Source organism: Mytilus galloprovincialis, chromosome 8 (assembly GCF_965363235.1).
Source record: "Mytilus galloprovincialis chromosome 8, xbMytGall1.hap1.1, whole genome shotgun sequence".
In the NCBI taxonomy this organism is placed as follows: Eukaryota; Metazoa; Mollusca; class Bivalvia; order Mytilida; family Mytilidae; genus Mytilus; species Mytilus galloprovincialis.
The window spans coordinates 78,330,993-78,347,497 of NC_134845.1; the positions used below are offsets into that span (position 1 = coordinate 78,330,993).

At 33.1% G+C, this 16,505-nt stretch overlaps 1 protein-coding gene across 1 annotated transcript; it reads right to left on the bottom strand.

Annotated features, from left to right (window-relative positions):
- Nucleotides 1-649: 649 nt before the first annotated feature.
- Nucleotides 650-15,928, bottom strand: LOC143043788 (heat shock 70 kDa protein 12A-like). The gene is made up of 5 exons (XM_076215968.1): nt 15,634-15,928; nt 10,187-10,405; nt 3,296-3,452; nt 1,457-1,759; nt 650-705 (listed from the first exon to the last, which is right to left on the bottom strand). Exons 1-5 carry the CDS (start codon nt 15,649-15,651, stop codon nt 650-652), a joined length of 753 nt encoding a protein of 250 aa, XP_076072083.1. The 5' UTR covers nt 15,652-15,928.
- Nucleotides 15,929-16,505: the final 577 nt, after the last annotated feature.

Consider the following 16,505-nt stretch of genomic DNA (forward strand, 5'->3'; position numbering starts at 1 on the left):
AAGCAGAAATGACCGGTTGGTCAATTAATTTTGATGTTCCTCATCATTTCATATTTTAGGTCAGTGTATCGAGGTTACGATGACAATCTGCGTTAACGGCCGTTTACTACAAACAGTAAACGCGCGTTTATACTTTTTAGGAAAATAGAAGACGCGCATTTTCCCACGTTAACGCGGAGGTAAACAGGAAAGTAAACGCCCGTTTACTCTTTACAAAATTAGAAGACGCGCCGTTTTTGCGTTAACGCGGAGGTAAACGCGAAAGTAAACGCCCGTTTACTTTTAATGTCTACTGCAATTTCGGAGTTAACGCACAGTTAACGCGGCGTTTACATGAAGTGCACGCGAGTAAACGCCGCGTTAACTTTTTCGGCCCGTCTACATGTAATGCTTGGTCTGCACCCAACTGTACAACAACTACTTACAAAAACACAAACCAGAAGTGACAAGATATTTATATATTCAAACAAAAAAATAAACAAGACTGACAGATATGTAGTACTCGCAGTAAAAAGTAAAATCCCTAAAATACTGAACTTAGAGGAAGATAAATTGGGAAAGTCCATAATCACATGGCAAAATCAAATAACAAAACGCATCAAAAACGAATGGACAAAAACTGTCATATTCCTGACTTGGTACAGGCATTTTAACCGTCCACTTTCAAAGCCAATAACAACTGATAAAACAATAATGTATCTAAGACTGAAATATTAATCAGTAATGTGTTTATCAATCATGCACGTTTATGCGCCAAAATCGATGATAAATTTTAGCAGAATTATATTTTTTCTCACAAATTATAGATATTCTTAAATTTGTTACGTACCATAAAAGGAATAACTGTACTGTATTTGAAAAAATGTTGTCGTTTATTTGGATTTATAGTGGTAAATATCTGACGACGACAACTTTAAACCAAAGTTTTGTTATACCTTTATGCACGCAATAGTTCTGACAAATATTACAAACAAAAACGAAAAACAAATGAAGCATTTTAAATGCTTTGTAATATAAATAACGATTTTGAGACAACAACCTCTGAATCCTATAACTTACTTTGTTAGAATAAGTACATAAACATATGCTATTAAAAGTATATATATTTTCAAATAAGTTCTTCGGGGTATTTTCTTCTACTGCTGACCAAATAACACAGCTCCTTTTAAAACGGCCACACCAGCCTCGTCCGGAATAACGATATTCCTGTCTGCTCCAAATTCGGTCCTGACAGCCATCTGAACAAGCTTGCATTCAGAAAAACCGCCAACCATGATAACATGTTTTAGATCGGATAGCTCGGGTTCTTCAAATAAACTCCTGAGGTACTTTATCAAATTATCTGTTGTAGATTTGAAAAGGTTTCTGAAAGTGTCGGCCTTGATGAGTAATCTTGGTACCACAACCGATACAAAATCTTTATATATTGTTTTCTTGATATGCGAGATTATGTTACCTCTAAATTTCTTTATTAAGTCTATTAATGTCACTGACATCGAAATTGCAATGATCCTTTCATAATCTCCTTTTGATTTGACTGATCTTTTCCTGATTTCAAACTCGTGCAAGAGATGGTAATAATCTTCTATATCTTCTTCCTTCAACCCATCAATTACATCGTCGCCAAATAAATTTCTCATTAAGTCTAGGAATGCTTGGTCTACTGCAGTGCCTCCCCAGGGGCCGCCACTAGGAGGTATCACTTCTTCTAAAGTTTCGTACTTTTGACACCGATGCACTGTTATGTCAGCTGTACCACCTGAAAGATCATTCGGATTTTTACGGATATCTTTGCAAGAGGGTAAAAAGGAAGAGCACTTTTGCCTTTTCAAATTAAAAGATAATTATTTCTTCATTTTAAAATTCATACATGTATATATTATATTCAGAGGATGCACACAACTGATATGAGGTTATGACGTAGTAACTCCTATTTTGGCTTTATGCAGAGCGCACAAATTAGAATATAGATTAATCTTAAATTAAATAAGAAAATATTACTTATGCCATACTACCGTCACATCGTCGTCTGCTTTGTCTGGCGATTCAAATATAAAAACTTTGCTTGAAGATTTTCTCTCACTTGAAACGGGTGTTTTACTTACACTATACATGTATAAACTCATAAATTCATTTACAATATGTGATATGCGAATATACACAATAATTAAAAATTCATTTAAAAAAAAAAAGAAGGGGGACTTGTTGTGCGATTTGTTTCCTGTTAACACTTTATTTAGCCAACATGGTAAAAGAACTTGAGAACACCTTTATTCATTTAACGACATTCTTTCAAATTTATCATTATTTTCGATAAGAGTCATATTTTACGGTCCTCGACGATTCTGAAGGCCACTGAGGACATAATAACAGTTTGAAATATGGAGATAAATAAAGGCAAAAGTAGTATACCGCTGTTCGAAAGTCATAAATCGATTACAAATCCGGGTTACAAGCCGGGATACTAGCTAAACTAAAAACACATCAAATATAAATTGAAAACAGCGAAGCCACAGAAACGCAAAAGTGCTACAAAAAACAAACGACAATGCAACACACACAGAAACGAACTTTAAGATAACAATTGCCATTTTTCTGACTTGGTAAAGAACATTTAAAAATCTGGTAGGTTGAACCTGGTTGTGTGGCTAGCCAAATCTGTCGCTTACATGGCAATGTTAAATATATCACTAAATAAAGACAACATTACATGTCAGGACTACAGTACAAAATTATACATTAACAAGCAAGCCATATTAGTTCAAAGCAAAGTATTACTAGTAACCCCAAGATTTACGATACCACCTTCAATGGACATATTTACCGTTCCATTGCAAATATTTAAAAGTGCAATAGATTTTTATAATCCTAATCAATGACCATTTTCAAACAAAATTAGAAATAAGAAGATGTGGTATAAGTGCAAATGACACAACTAACTCTCCAAGTCACAATTTATTAAAGAAAACCATTATTAGTCAAGGTACAGTATCATTGGCTCACACTTAACAGCAAGTTATAAAGGGCACCAAAATTGAAACCACTTATACGGGAAAACCAATCATCATTCTGCTTGTACTTTCTCTGTACTATTGTACGTACTTTGATACACGCTCAATATAACATTTAAAACTCATCGACAGAAGTTTGAAATCCATGTCTCACTATGTAGGAGAAAACAAGAAGCCAAAGAATTGATGATTTCCAACACGTTCAATGACATTTCAAAACGCAGTGTAAAAGTTTATCAATCGTATTTTTTAAACAAATAACATTGAAGTAAAAAAAAACCTACCACCAAGGTCAATGACCATAAATTTCATCCCTGATTTGATTGTTTGAAGCATTTTGTTCTCTTTTTTATTAACTTCCAGTCTCAGTGCATGACGTATATACATAGATGCTGCCTCGGGTTCCAGTGCAATGGTCAACTGATCTTTACCTATTCCAGCCTGAAATGAAAATTTAAACTTTGATAAAAACAGAAAATTTTCAAATTTTGATTAGAAGATACAACTCTACCTTGACTTCACGTTCTAGACATATTTTTTTCTAAAGGGGTACACTGTTCTCTCGTTAGCATTAAAGTATTATCTTTATTACCAATTATTTCTGCGTTTTACAATTACCAGATTGTTTTCTCGCGATGGCATACGTTTCAGCAAGATTTTCATTAGATTTTCCACTGAGCTTATCAGCATCGAATTTGAACTCATCTTCTGGTGAGAGCGTATGACTACGGTCCTGACGATCGTATTTCAATAGTAGTTCATATTTTTTAAAACTATTTTTTCATGTCTCTATGTCTTCTCATCCAACTTAAATAAAAAAGAAGAAACAATTAAATGATAGCTTTAAAAATCTTCAATTAAAAATCCAATATCATCAATGTTCTACAGATAAAATTATTCACCATAAATATATCGAATTGTTTGTATTTTACAGTTTTGTCTTTATCTATATGGAGACATTTAAAGATAGACAACATTTGACAATTGTTCACTACTAAATGATATTCAGATCGATCTACTGACAAGTCATCGTATCTGAAATTGGCCGTCGATTCCTTAAAGAAGTGTACATTAATCATGACTCATGTGTGGTTTCCTGGTAGCGTTTTCGTCTCGAGTGCAGGATGTTATTGGTTCAAATCTGCCATAGTATAACCAACGACTTTTGTTTTATTTCTTCTCCACTTAGCACGCGACATTAGTAAGTAAGAGCTAACACTTGTCGGCTCAGATTCAAAATAATTTGTCCAGGAAGTAGTGGAGCGTCGAATGATGAAAAAGTCGCTAAGTTAAGACCTTAAATTACCTAAATACCTCATGGAATGTTAAGGTCTTAAATTGTCTATCGATTATTCAGCTTTAGAAAAATGTTTGTCGTAAATATCAAATGTGGTACACATGACGTTAAAAATAGCCTTAACGGACGTTACCCAACTTGCATCGAATACCCAACTGCTGATTCGGTAGTCAAATTTCACAACAAACCCGTTCTAAAAATATTTTGTGAATGAAATTGGTAAATACAGTTATTCTTGAACTTCATACAATGTAAGGGCATTTCCAAATAGTGCTAGATATAATGCTCTATGCATCTCAATATGATTGAAAATAACACTGAAAAATCATCGTTTTTCATCTACATGTAGCATTATTTGCACGTACAGTATAGGTGCATTTTAAAGGCATAACAGTAAAGCCGCCGTATAATACTTCAATCGACCCGATTTACTAGTTGAAGTTAATTCCTAATAAGATACATATTTGGCTAAATATCTGCTTTTTATCCAGATTTCAAGTCCGAATATTCGTCACAGATTTACCGACATTGTTGTGGTTTCTAGTTATAGTCCCACATTCAGCGATTTAGCGAAGTTCATTTGTAGCAATTTTCAAGCATTTTTTTGGTTTATTTTATAATTTCCGAAGCCTTGTGATTAATCTACGATGTTTGGTATTGTTGTTTATTCGTTTTTGTTGAATTTAACTGGAAAAGTGAATATCACCGTTGCGTTTGTTTGGTTTTCAGGTGTGTTTGATTTGTTTTTAACTCAATCAAAAGGACAATTTAACAATCTCGTTAAAACTGGTCGCACCATATGTCAAAAAAGATAGTGGAAGTTTATGTTGATAAAATTTTAACAAGATCAGCAGAATTTGAACGACAAAGTCTAATAAATGCTTCAGAAAAAAGACGCGATGATTTGTTCAGTTATTTGAATGAATTCTGCAATGAAACAGCAAGTGAATTGCCCATATTTAGGTATCCTAGATCATGTTATAAAAGCTACACAAGTAAGTAGAATTTAAAATCAGTATCATGTTCTTCAGCTGAAAATGAAACACCAGATACAAATTCCGATTTATCTAATTGTTAGTTGCCTGAAAATAATGATCACGATATATCAAAGTATATTATTTGCAAAAAAAAGTCTCATAAAAAAATGAAAACATTACATACAATTTCATCTGCTGGAAGGTTATTCAATTTTAAAGATGCTGCTTTTAGAGCATGCGACTATGAAGTGATAAATTGAACAGGTTATCTGCATATCTGACCACATACTTGTCATATAGACCAAAATCCACTGATCAATCTGCGTATAATTTGGCATTTAGGAGTAGTTGAAAGTATAGACAGAGACGTTATTCGTGACAAAACGTCTCTTGTATCGTCTTCACTTTTGACGACAATGTATCAGTCTTTTTTGCCTGATAAAACAAGTAAGACATATTGCAATATCTCTAAACTAAAGGCTAAACTTGAGAGGCGTTACAGGGATGCCATTGCATTTTGCCATTTTGCTAAACAAGGACAAGGTAAATGTAGCATTGTGTTTGCTAGCGATATTTTTTTTGGAGACGCTGTTAAGACAGCAAATAACATTAGAAAATGATTGAGATAAAAGCCGACTTAATTACATGTGTCTCCACCAGAAACAACGCACAAACCGGTATGCATGTACTTTATGCAGCAGCCTCAATATTAAGACAAACAATTGAAAACGTTTATATATCTGGAGATATTATCCTACAAATAAGTATCGTTGGAAATATCAGAAGCAATGTTGCCAACCTGTTTGATAAGTTTTGTTACTTGGCTTCTTAACAAAAAGTCTTTTGAAATATTTTCTCCGGTATCAATCATGACTATTTCGCATGACATTCGGAGAAAACGTGCTTCTCTCGTAGAGTGCCTGGTGTCAATTTGTAATAGTTCCATTTAGTCTTAATATGTCGGTCGTTCATGCTCTCAGTGGGTGTGACTCCACGTTCGTATTTTTTTGGAATCGGTATTCAACCTCCTTAGGACAAAACCAAGCCGTTTCGGTAATCTTGTAGCCTTAACGCACGATGATTACACTCGTGTTGATAGTTCTGTAGTTGCTGCTAGGGTGATTGTTGCTGCTTTATATGTACAAATTTAAGAAATATCACAACGATTTAAATTTGCTGAGACATCAGTTGGCTATCAATAAAGATAAAAGTCTTATAAAGCTTTCCGCCATGTGAAACCGTATTTAAGCAACACGTTCTACGTACAATGTGGTATAGCAACGTTTGGGTGTCGGCAAATCTACCCAACCCAAAACATGGCTCCCCATGTGCCTTTGTTGTAAAACTGCGCAAAATGAAATTAAGAACCAGTTTTCTTTGAGGGACAAATGACATCAGACTTTCTACAAGATCTAATTTGTTCATAAAAGGCAGAAAAAACATGGAGGCAGCAAATGTTTGCAAGGAGCAGGGTCTTCCTTGCGCTGATTTATGTTTTTGTCAAAATATAGATAGTTGTTACAATTTCCAGATAGTATCAGCCGACATAGCTGATGACACAGATGATTTTTCATGAAAATGGTTCTTGTTGTAATATTTGTTTTTTTTTATTTTAATTGGCTATATTTTTTTCGACGTTTCATTTGGTATTAAAATAGAGTCATCATAGATACCAAAACGGTCATGTCTCGATTTTTGAATTTGTAGTACAACACGCTTGCACTAATTGAGTAATTTATCATACTGAAATAAGTAAATTATTTTAAAAGTTATCTTGTATTGAGATAGTTTGAATTCATTTTAAAAAAACTCAGTGACACGTCGAATCTTCGAAAACTAAAACATGTTTGATTAATAACTATGCATTTCAGATACTCTTTGAAAAACTTTTTAAGTATTCATGAAATACTATTACGAGGCCAATATCAAGGTTGATATGTTACTGTTTTTCATTAGGCTTTAAAATTTGTATACCATGGACTACCTTAAAAAAAGTTAAATAAATCGTTGTTATGACGTCGTGTGTAAATATGAAAAAGATCTTGTATGAACTTACATATTTCTACATAACACTACTCATATAATTTATTGAATAGATTATTAATTTTGAAGAATATCAATGGTATTGTTTCTCTAGATTAAAATAGGATTTTTTCAAGTGATGACCTTTGACCTTGATTTTCGGTGTAATTGCACTAGATTTTATATTCACGACACATATTTTCAAAAAGTACGGGATTTCAGCTTTCCAATGAGCTATTAAAATCCCATGAGGTATTTAGGTAATTTAAATTTCTAAAATTGTCATATACGCCGCTCCACTAAAGGTTGAACAGTATTTATGTGGACTGTTGCGTTGTGAATTATCACTTTTAAAATCCGGCTTAACGTGTTGGTCTAGTATAAAACAGGGTTATTATTCATATTCCGTTATCATGTTCAGGTCTTTAATATGCATGGTAATTTGCTGCTTTATGTAAAACAGCGATACATCATCCATCATAATCATCATTACTGTCGTCATCATTTGATTACGCGCTTTATCCGTTTTAAAGTTTTGATCTATGATAATATTTGCAGGAAAAATATTTTTATTGGCACAAATGACGAAGATAGTAAGATCTACAATTAATTCATAATATCAGATCTCAAGGAACATGTAGGCCTTTATAGGCTGTTCTAGGTATCTGCAAAAGAGAGAGAACAGCACTTAAGATCTATATACGATTGATAATAACAGAAATTGTTTGTTGACTCGTAAATTAAGAAATAATTCATGGAAGCCATAGATTTGTTGGAAATTTACACATGGCCTGGGCCGTGATATTCGAATTTTATCCTGAGCGTTAGCCATGTGTAAATTTACAACAAATCTATGGCTTCCATGAATTATTTCGATTCTAATAGGACAAATACGATCATTAAAAAACTGAAGCGATGATGGGTATACCGTGTGTGTGGCTGTTCTATTTTACCCACTGTTCGATAAATGTAAAACAAATTCAATAAACCTGCATGAATGATTTCTTAACTAACCGCTGGAAAAAAATGTGATTCCTTTTGTTACTTCTCAGTAAACCCAACATTTGCAATTTTAAATTTACATTTTTTATCGTAAGCTACCATCAAATTCACTGTTGACATGTTGTAACCAAGGAGCCGCCATGTTGACTTGCTGAAATCAGTCAATATGCGAATAATGCAATAGAACAGAAAACAAGCAACACCTACCTCAATAATTTATTTTAATGCAATTGTATCCGAGTTTAGAAGGTAAACGCAATAGAAAAACCTTCAGCTTTGACGTTTTCATACGTATGACGTCATGTTTTGAAATGACATTAATGCGCCAAAATCATTACTAGAATTTCGCGGAATCTTAATTTATTTTGTTTTTGTCCATTTTTCCGTTCTCTAATGTGTAAATTCTTTTTGTTATGCGTCAGAATCAGAATAAATGTTCTGTAGGGTTTTATTCAATTGTAATTGTTAACACAGCGAAATCCACAACCGTTTCCACATAGGTTACGATACATGTGGATTTACGTGGGAGGCATATTTAAACAGCCATTTGTGTACATCTTGGAGTCTGCGCTAAGTATAGATATATCGAGAATTTTATCACGGTGTTGTTTACAAAGCGAAAGAAGCACGTCATATTAGAATGAAGGTTTGATCATTCCACGACGATTCTTACAATGTTTATGCATCGTCGACAAGAACAAGAAAAAAAAATTAAAAGGTAAACTCAGATCTTAAAAAAAAAACGGTAACCGGTTCATTTTACGATCAACTACTCTACATTAGAGATATTCCTTAAATAACAATTTTAACGCATGCTGATTTGTAATTATCTTAAAAGCTTTCAAATATAGAAATATTTGTGATATATGTGCGAAGAAAACCCAAATATCTATTTATTGTGTTATTTTTGGACTTTTATTATGTTTATCTCCCATAGACAGTTTTACTGTATGCCTAACGAAAGTATGTTGTTTTAAGTGTCTTAAAATTCAAACAATTTGACGTTGCTGATAAGTCCTGTTAAGGTAGATAGGGTGTCTTCCTCCATCTTGGATTTGGAAAAACCAGAAAACAAGGTCTAGATCTTTAATAGATTTTGTTTAGTGTAGTAGGTAATTCACGTGTAAGTACTTCCATTTCAATATAACATATTATATGTATTATCATATTTGTCTTTTACAGAAAACAGAAAACTTTTGTTTGATTAAATTTTATTAAACTATGCCACATAAGGGCAACTCAAATGCAAGGGCAGATAATGCAGATAAAGGTACTTTTACAATAGAATGTTTTAGGAATTTACATATTTAATAATGTAGCAAGAAAACGGGTCCGGTGACCACATTTTTTCCTTTTTATTAACTGAAAGCATACTATAAAAGCTTTCCTCTCATATGTTATCTTAAAATTCTATGTTGTAGTTTACGCTTTACAGCAGACAATTGGGTTTCCATGCATAATCTATACAAAATCTGTAAATTTTTTACACCTTGTGGCGTGAAAATAAGCACCATGACCCATTAGAAATAACTGTATTGTATTAAAAGCTCCGATGACATCATTTGGAGATTTGATGGTCGCAAATTAAGTTAACTGGCGACGCGTTAGCGGAGACAGTAAATGGGTATTTGCGCGTACGTCCCATAGAATCAATTGTTAATTGATTCCATGAAAATAAGTGACGATATCCAGTCAAAATGAACTTTACAAACATTGTTGCATTAGAATTCTTTTTATCATTTTTTTTTAAAAAGCATGATATAAACTACATTTTGGAAAATTATTAAAAAAATCTATGGATTATAATTTAGACACACCATCTACCTTAATGTATACCAGAATGACGGATCGACTGAGCAGAGTTATATATATTTTACCTTTTCAGCAGCTGTCTTCATAAATTTCTTTGCTTGGTCAGACCATATAGAAGGTACTGTCAACACAAACAGGATATCATCTTGTGTCACGTTCAAACATATGCTTCGTAACTTCATTATCACTTGTTCTTTCAGATACTTAATTGCAATACAGAATACATACAATGCCTTCATTTTCTTGCCACATTCTTCTTCAATTTCTGTATCCATGGTTAATTTCTGAAAACAAAAACGTATTGGTTTGTTTTTATAATTTAAAACCAGTGGTTACTCGGCTGAAATTCGTCTACTTTTTTCACTGGAAAACCTTAAGGTAAAAGAATAATAAATAAATTTGTGGGTGAAGTCTGCTCACACTGTTATGTTGTTCCTTTTTAAAATATAAGTCTACTATTTGAATATTCAATTGTAAAGTTGGCGCATTTTGTGATTTCTTTTGGACCCGCTTTATCTAAATTATTCGTATGGGTATCTTTTGTATAGTATTATATGAATATTAGTGTGTATGTATTATACTTATTTATTTATGCATATATGTTCACTCAAGCTGCCAAAATTAAACTATTACTGGTTTATATATTTTCTGTATTTGAAAGCCACGTAATATGTTGTATTATGTTTCTGATAATTGATTCTTTGATCTACATGTATACACATGTCTCATTGTGTGTAAGGCTTTTTAATAATTTTACAGTGCTATTATCAATGTTTTGCGCATTTGATTTTAAATTGGCTGAAGAAAGTTAATCCAGAAATGATATCGGTTTTGCGTATATTAATGTGACGGTATATAGAAACATATGTTTTTTTTTAATTTTTAGCGATGTGCTCTTCAACTTTGTAATTGTTTGGCTTTATAAATATTTTGATATGAGCGTCACTGATGAGTCTTATGTAGACAAAACGCGCGTCTGGCGTACTAAACTATAATTCTGGTACCTTTGATAATTATTTTAACCACTGGGTCGATGTCACTGCTGGTGGTCGTTTCGTCCCCTAGGGTATCACCAGCCAAGTAGTCAACACTTCGGTGTTGACATGAATATCAATAATGTGATTATTATTTTTTTTTTTTATAAATTTCCTGTTTACTAAACTTTGAATTTTTCGAAAAACTAATGATTTTCTTACCCCAGGCATAGATTACCTTAGCCCAATTTGGCACAACTTTTTTGAATTTGGGATCATCAGTGCTCTTCAACTTTTTACTTGTTTGGCTTTATAAATATTTTGATATGAGCGTCACTGATGACTTAAATAGACGAAACGCGCTTCTGGCGTACTAAATTATAATCCTGGTACCTTTGATAATTATTTTAACCACTGGGTCGATGTCACTGCTGGTGGTCGTTTCGTCCCCGAGGGTATTACCAGCCCAGTAGTCAACACTTCGGTGTTGACATGAATATCAATAATGTGGTTATTTTTATAAATTTCCTGTTTACCAATTGCAAACTTTGAATTTTTCCAAAAAACTAAGGATTTTCTTATCCCAGGCATAGATAACCTTAGCACAACTTTTTGGAGTTTTGGATCCTCAATGCTCTTCAACTTTGTGCTTGTTTGGCTTTATAAATATTTTGATATGAGCGTCACTGATTAGTCTTATGAAGACGAAATGTGCGTCTGGCGTACTAAACTATAATCCTAGTACCTTTGATAATAATTTTAACCACTGGGTCTATGTCACTGGTGGTGGTCGTTTCGTCCTCGAGAGTATCACCAACCCAGTAGTCAACACTTTGGTGTTGACATGAATATCATTAATGTGGTCATTTTATAAATTTCCTGTTTATTAAACTTTGAATTTTTCGAAAAACTAAGGATTTTCTTATCCCAGGCATAGATTACCTAAGCCAAATTTGGCACAACTTTTTGGAATTTTGGATCCTCAATGCTCTTCAACTTTGTACTATTTTGGCTTTATAAATATTTTGATATGAGCGTCACTAATGAATTCTATGTAGACGAAACGCGCGTTTGGCGTACTAAATTATAATCCTGGAATCTTTGATAATTATTTTAACCACTGGGTCGATGCCACTGCTGGTGGACGTTTCGTCCCCGAGGGTATCACCAGCTCAGTAGTCAACACTTCGGAATTGACATGAAAGTCAATAATGTGGTCATTTTTATAAATTTCCTGTTAACTTAACTTTGAATTTTTCGAAAAACTAACGATTTTCTTATCCCAGGCATAGATTACCTTAGCCGTATTTGGCACATCTTTTTGCAATTTTGAATCCTCAATGCTCTTAAACTTTGTACTATTTTGGCTGTATAAATATTTTGATATGAGCGTCACTAATGAATTCTATGTACCCGAAACGCACGTTTGGCTTACTAAATGATAATCCTGGAACCTTTGATAATTATGTTAACCACTGGGTTGTTGTCACTGGTGGTTGATGTTTCGTCCACCGAGGACATCACCAGCCCAGTAGTTAACACTTCGGTGTTAACATGAAAATCAATAATGTGGTCATTTTTATAAATTTCCCGTTTACTTAACTTTGAATTTTTCGAAAAACTAACGATTTTCTCATCCCAGGCATAGATTACCTTAGCCGTATTTGGCACAACTTTTTGCAATTTTGAATCCTCAATGCTCTTAAACTTTGTAATTTTTTGGCTTTATAAATATTTTGATATGACCGTCACTGATGAGTCTTATGAAGACGAAACGCGCGTCTGGCGTACTAAACTATAATCCTGGTACCTTTAATAATAATTTTAACCACTGTGTCGATGTCACTGGTGGTGGTCGTTTCCTCCCCGAGAGTATCACTAACCCAGTAGACAACACTTTGGTGTTGACATGAATATCATTAATGTGGTCATTTAATAAATTTCCTGTTTATTAAACTTTGAATTTGTCGAAAAACTAAGGATTTTCTTATCCCAGGCATAGATTACCTAAGCCGAATTTGGCACAACTTTTTGGAATTTTGGATCCTCAATGCTCTTCAACTTTGTACTATTTTGGCTTTATAAATATTTTGATATGAGCGTCACTAATGAATTCTTTGTAGACGAAACGCGCGTTTGGCTTACTAAATTATAATCCTTGAACCTTTGATAATTATTTTAACCACTGGGTCGATGCCACTGCTGGTGGACGTTTCGTCCCCGAGGGTATCACCAGCTCAGTAGTCAACACTTCGGTGTTGACATGAAAATCAATAATGTGGTCTTTTTTTTATAAATTTCCTGTTCACTTAACTCTGAATTTTTCGAAAAACTAAGGATTTTCCTATCCCAGGCATAGATTACCTTAGTCGTATTTGGCACAACTTTTTGAAATTTTGGATCCTCAATGCTCTTGAACTCTGTTCTTGTTTGGCTTTATAAATATTTTGATATGAGCGTCACTGATGAATTCTATGTAGACGAAACGCGCGTTTGGCGTACTAAATTATAATCCTGGAACCTTTGATAATTATTTTAACCACTGGGTCGATGCCACTGCTGGTGAACGTTTTGTCCCCGTGGGATTCACCAGCCCAGTAGTCACCACTTCGGTGGTGACATAGAAATCAATAATGTGGTCATTTTTATAAATTTCCGGTTTACTAAACATTGAATTTTTGAAATTCTAATGAGTCTGATGTAGACGAAACGCGTGTCTGACGTACTAAATTATAACCCTGGTTCCTTTGATAATTATATGTGAAGAATTGTTTTCAATTTTTATAGATTTTCAATTTACTAGAATGGCCTGTCCAAACACCTACAAATAATGCCACCAAGTCATACTGAAATGCTATGAATGCGAACGATATAATGACACTTCTTTTCTTTGAAAACGTACGTAATGAGTACTAAACTTTTCAAATTTTGCAATGGAAAATTTGTATTTATCATGAACCTCGACTGTTTTATTCCACTTGATTGTATAAAGCTTTGTTTATACTCGCTAGAACGCATCTCCAGGTGTTTCACTGAATGATCAAGCAAATATGTACGCTATTTTACGGACATCGCATTCTTATAGTTGAACTTAATATTTTTGTCAAATGTTTATTTTTTCGTAATTCTTGTGAAAAATGTTTGATATATTTCATAATTTGACTGCAACATTATAATAATCTTGGTATGCGCATCCACAATTTTCCTTTTGGAATTAATGTGCATATTTACCATGTTGCTCAATAATGCACAAACCTGGTACGATGTTATGTTAATTTCTATTCATATTGTTTGAAAAAAAAAATTCAATAACAAAAAAAAACGACCTCCGCGGAAAATTCAAAACGGAAAATCTCTTATCGAAGGCAAACTCAATGCTCAAACACACCAAACGAATGGAAAAAATGTTCATTAATTGGTAAAGACGTTTCCTTATTTACAAATTTATCAATAAAACTTCCACTTGTATGACAGTCGCATACAATTCCAGTATATTAACAACAATGTGTGACAAAGGAAACGGTTATAATAGGTAAAAATTGCAATAAAAAGGTACAACAGACCACATTGTGTTATAATTTTAATTACTGTAAGAAGGAACAAGTATGTCAACACAGAAAGTCAAAGCACATAAGCACTTAGGTGGGGGAAATTGATTATTTCAAAATTTATAAATGTTGATTTATCTCAAATAAATATATACCAAACTGTAAAATATAAAATACGATTTAACATTTTTTGACATAGTTATGATGTGGAAGAAAATATGTTGATCTCTACGCATCCTTCTTATGATTTTGCATATTTTCATATGAAAGATAATTGACACAAGCCTCATTATGTAAATTCAGTTCAACCCACTGAGAGGAGAAACAGTATTAAACTTCCATTTTATCATCTAGTTTGTTACTTTGTTGTATTTGTTATCAGCGTTATATCCGAAAGTTTTACACTTAAACTTTTTTAGTTTGTACAGACATTCTGTAACAGTCTACTTTGGGAATTGAGAACAGTGATAATAACTCGTTACATTTTTATTGTGCCTCTCCAATATTTTGAAATCAACATATCAGTTGGACTAAATCTGTTTTTGTGAGGAAGGAGATTCGACGAAGACCGTATATTGAGCTATATTTGTCTTATGAGTTTGTTTTTCTCATTAAGTCAGTAATATAAAAAAATCTTCTGAAAAACACAATAGTCAGTTTTATCAATACTATTAACCACTCATGTGAAACAGAAGAAACCTCATCTTTATCATTTAGATTATATCATAATGTCTGTTTGTTTTGCTCATTTATTTTTTCTACATAAGGAAATGTCTGTACAAAGTCAGGATATGACAGTTATGTTCGATACGTGGGGATTGTTTATGGGTTTTGCTTTTGCCATTTTATAAAGGACTTTCGGTTATGAATTTCCATTGAAGTTCTGAATTTTCGTTATTTCACTTTTTAGATGCAGTTGTTCTTTTAAGAAACGCACCACTGTTGTCATCTCTTACACCTTGATGTGAAAAATACCTAAGTGGCACAAACCTCATTATGCAACGTCATCTTAAACCGTCGGAAGTAGTAAAAATCTTCCGTCTCTTCATCAGGGATGATATCCTGTATATATTTGTTATCAGCTTTATATCCGAAAGTACAAATTCTTTTTTCTTGTCTAACAGCACTGACGTGGGTGTCTTGCTTGACATCAAATCACTATCTCTCCAATCACATGTGTAAATTAACATTGGTTCGTCTCTGGTAGAAACGGCATAGCCAGAATAAGTTGTCCCAATGTCTATTGACGCTACATAATCATAATGATGCTGTACTCTCATCATCCTGACCTAGAGATTTAATAAATTCACGTCAGCTATTAGAAAAAATAATACAATTTATTGTTTTTGGCAATACAAATCATTAGATCAAAAGTACTCAGGTCGCCATCACAAACGTTTTTTACGTAGTGGTGTATCAGTTTCGTAACCCACATGTTCTTATATTTATTATCAAAACTGTACTTATTGCATACAAAAATGGATATCCAAATTACAAGAAGTCAAAAAAAAACTATTAATTTTAGATGGACTCGTTACAGTGAATCATAATTTCGTTTGAATTTTAGACACGACATCGTCTAACTAATCAGTGCAATGACTCCGATAGAAATATAAATAAACAGACAAGCAATAGCAATCGTATAAAGTTTGTGTTTCTATGCTTGTTTGATTTCACGTCATAAATTAGAAAAAAAATATTATTGTAGTACTGTTATAAGAATAATTGTTTATGGGTAAATTCAGACAAAAAATGGTTTTGCTTGCTGTTTCGTGGGTCTGACTTTCAATATTGACATTCTTTTCGATTTAATAACTGAACATGATTTGCACATGAAATACCTTTCACTAGCTCAATTGTAT

Coding starts and splice junctions, on each gene's coding strand:
- LOC143043788 (XM_076215968.1), bottom strand. Junction 3,453..10,186: donor TGAAGACAGCTGCTGAAAAG/GTAAAATATATA, acceptor TTTTCATTTCAG/GCTGGAATAGGTAAAGATCA. Junction 1,760..3,295: donor TATGGTCATTGACCTTGGTG/GTAGGTTTTTTT, acceptor ATGATCTTTCAG/GTGGTACAGCTGACATAACA.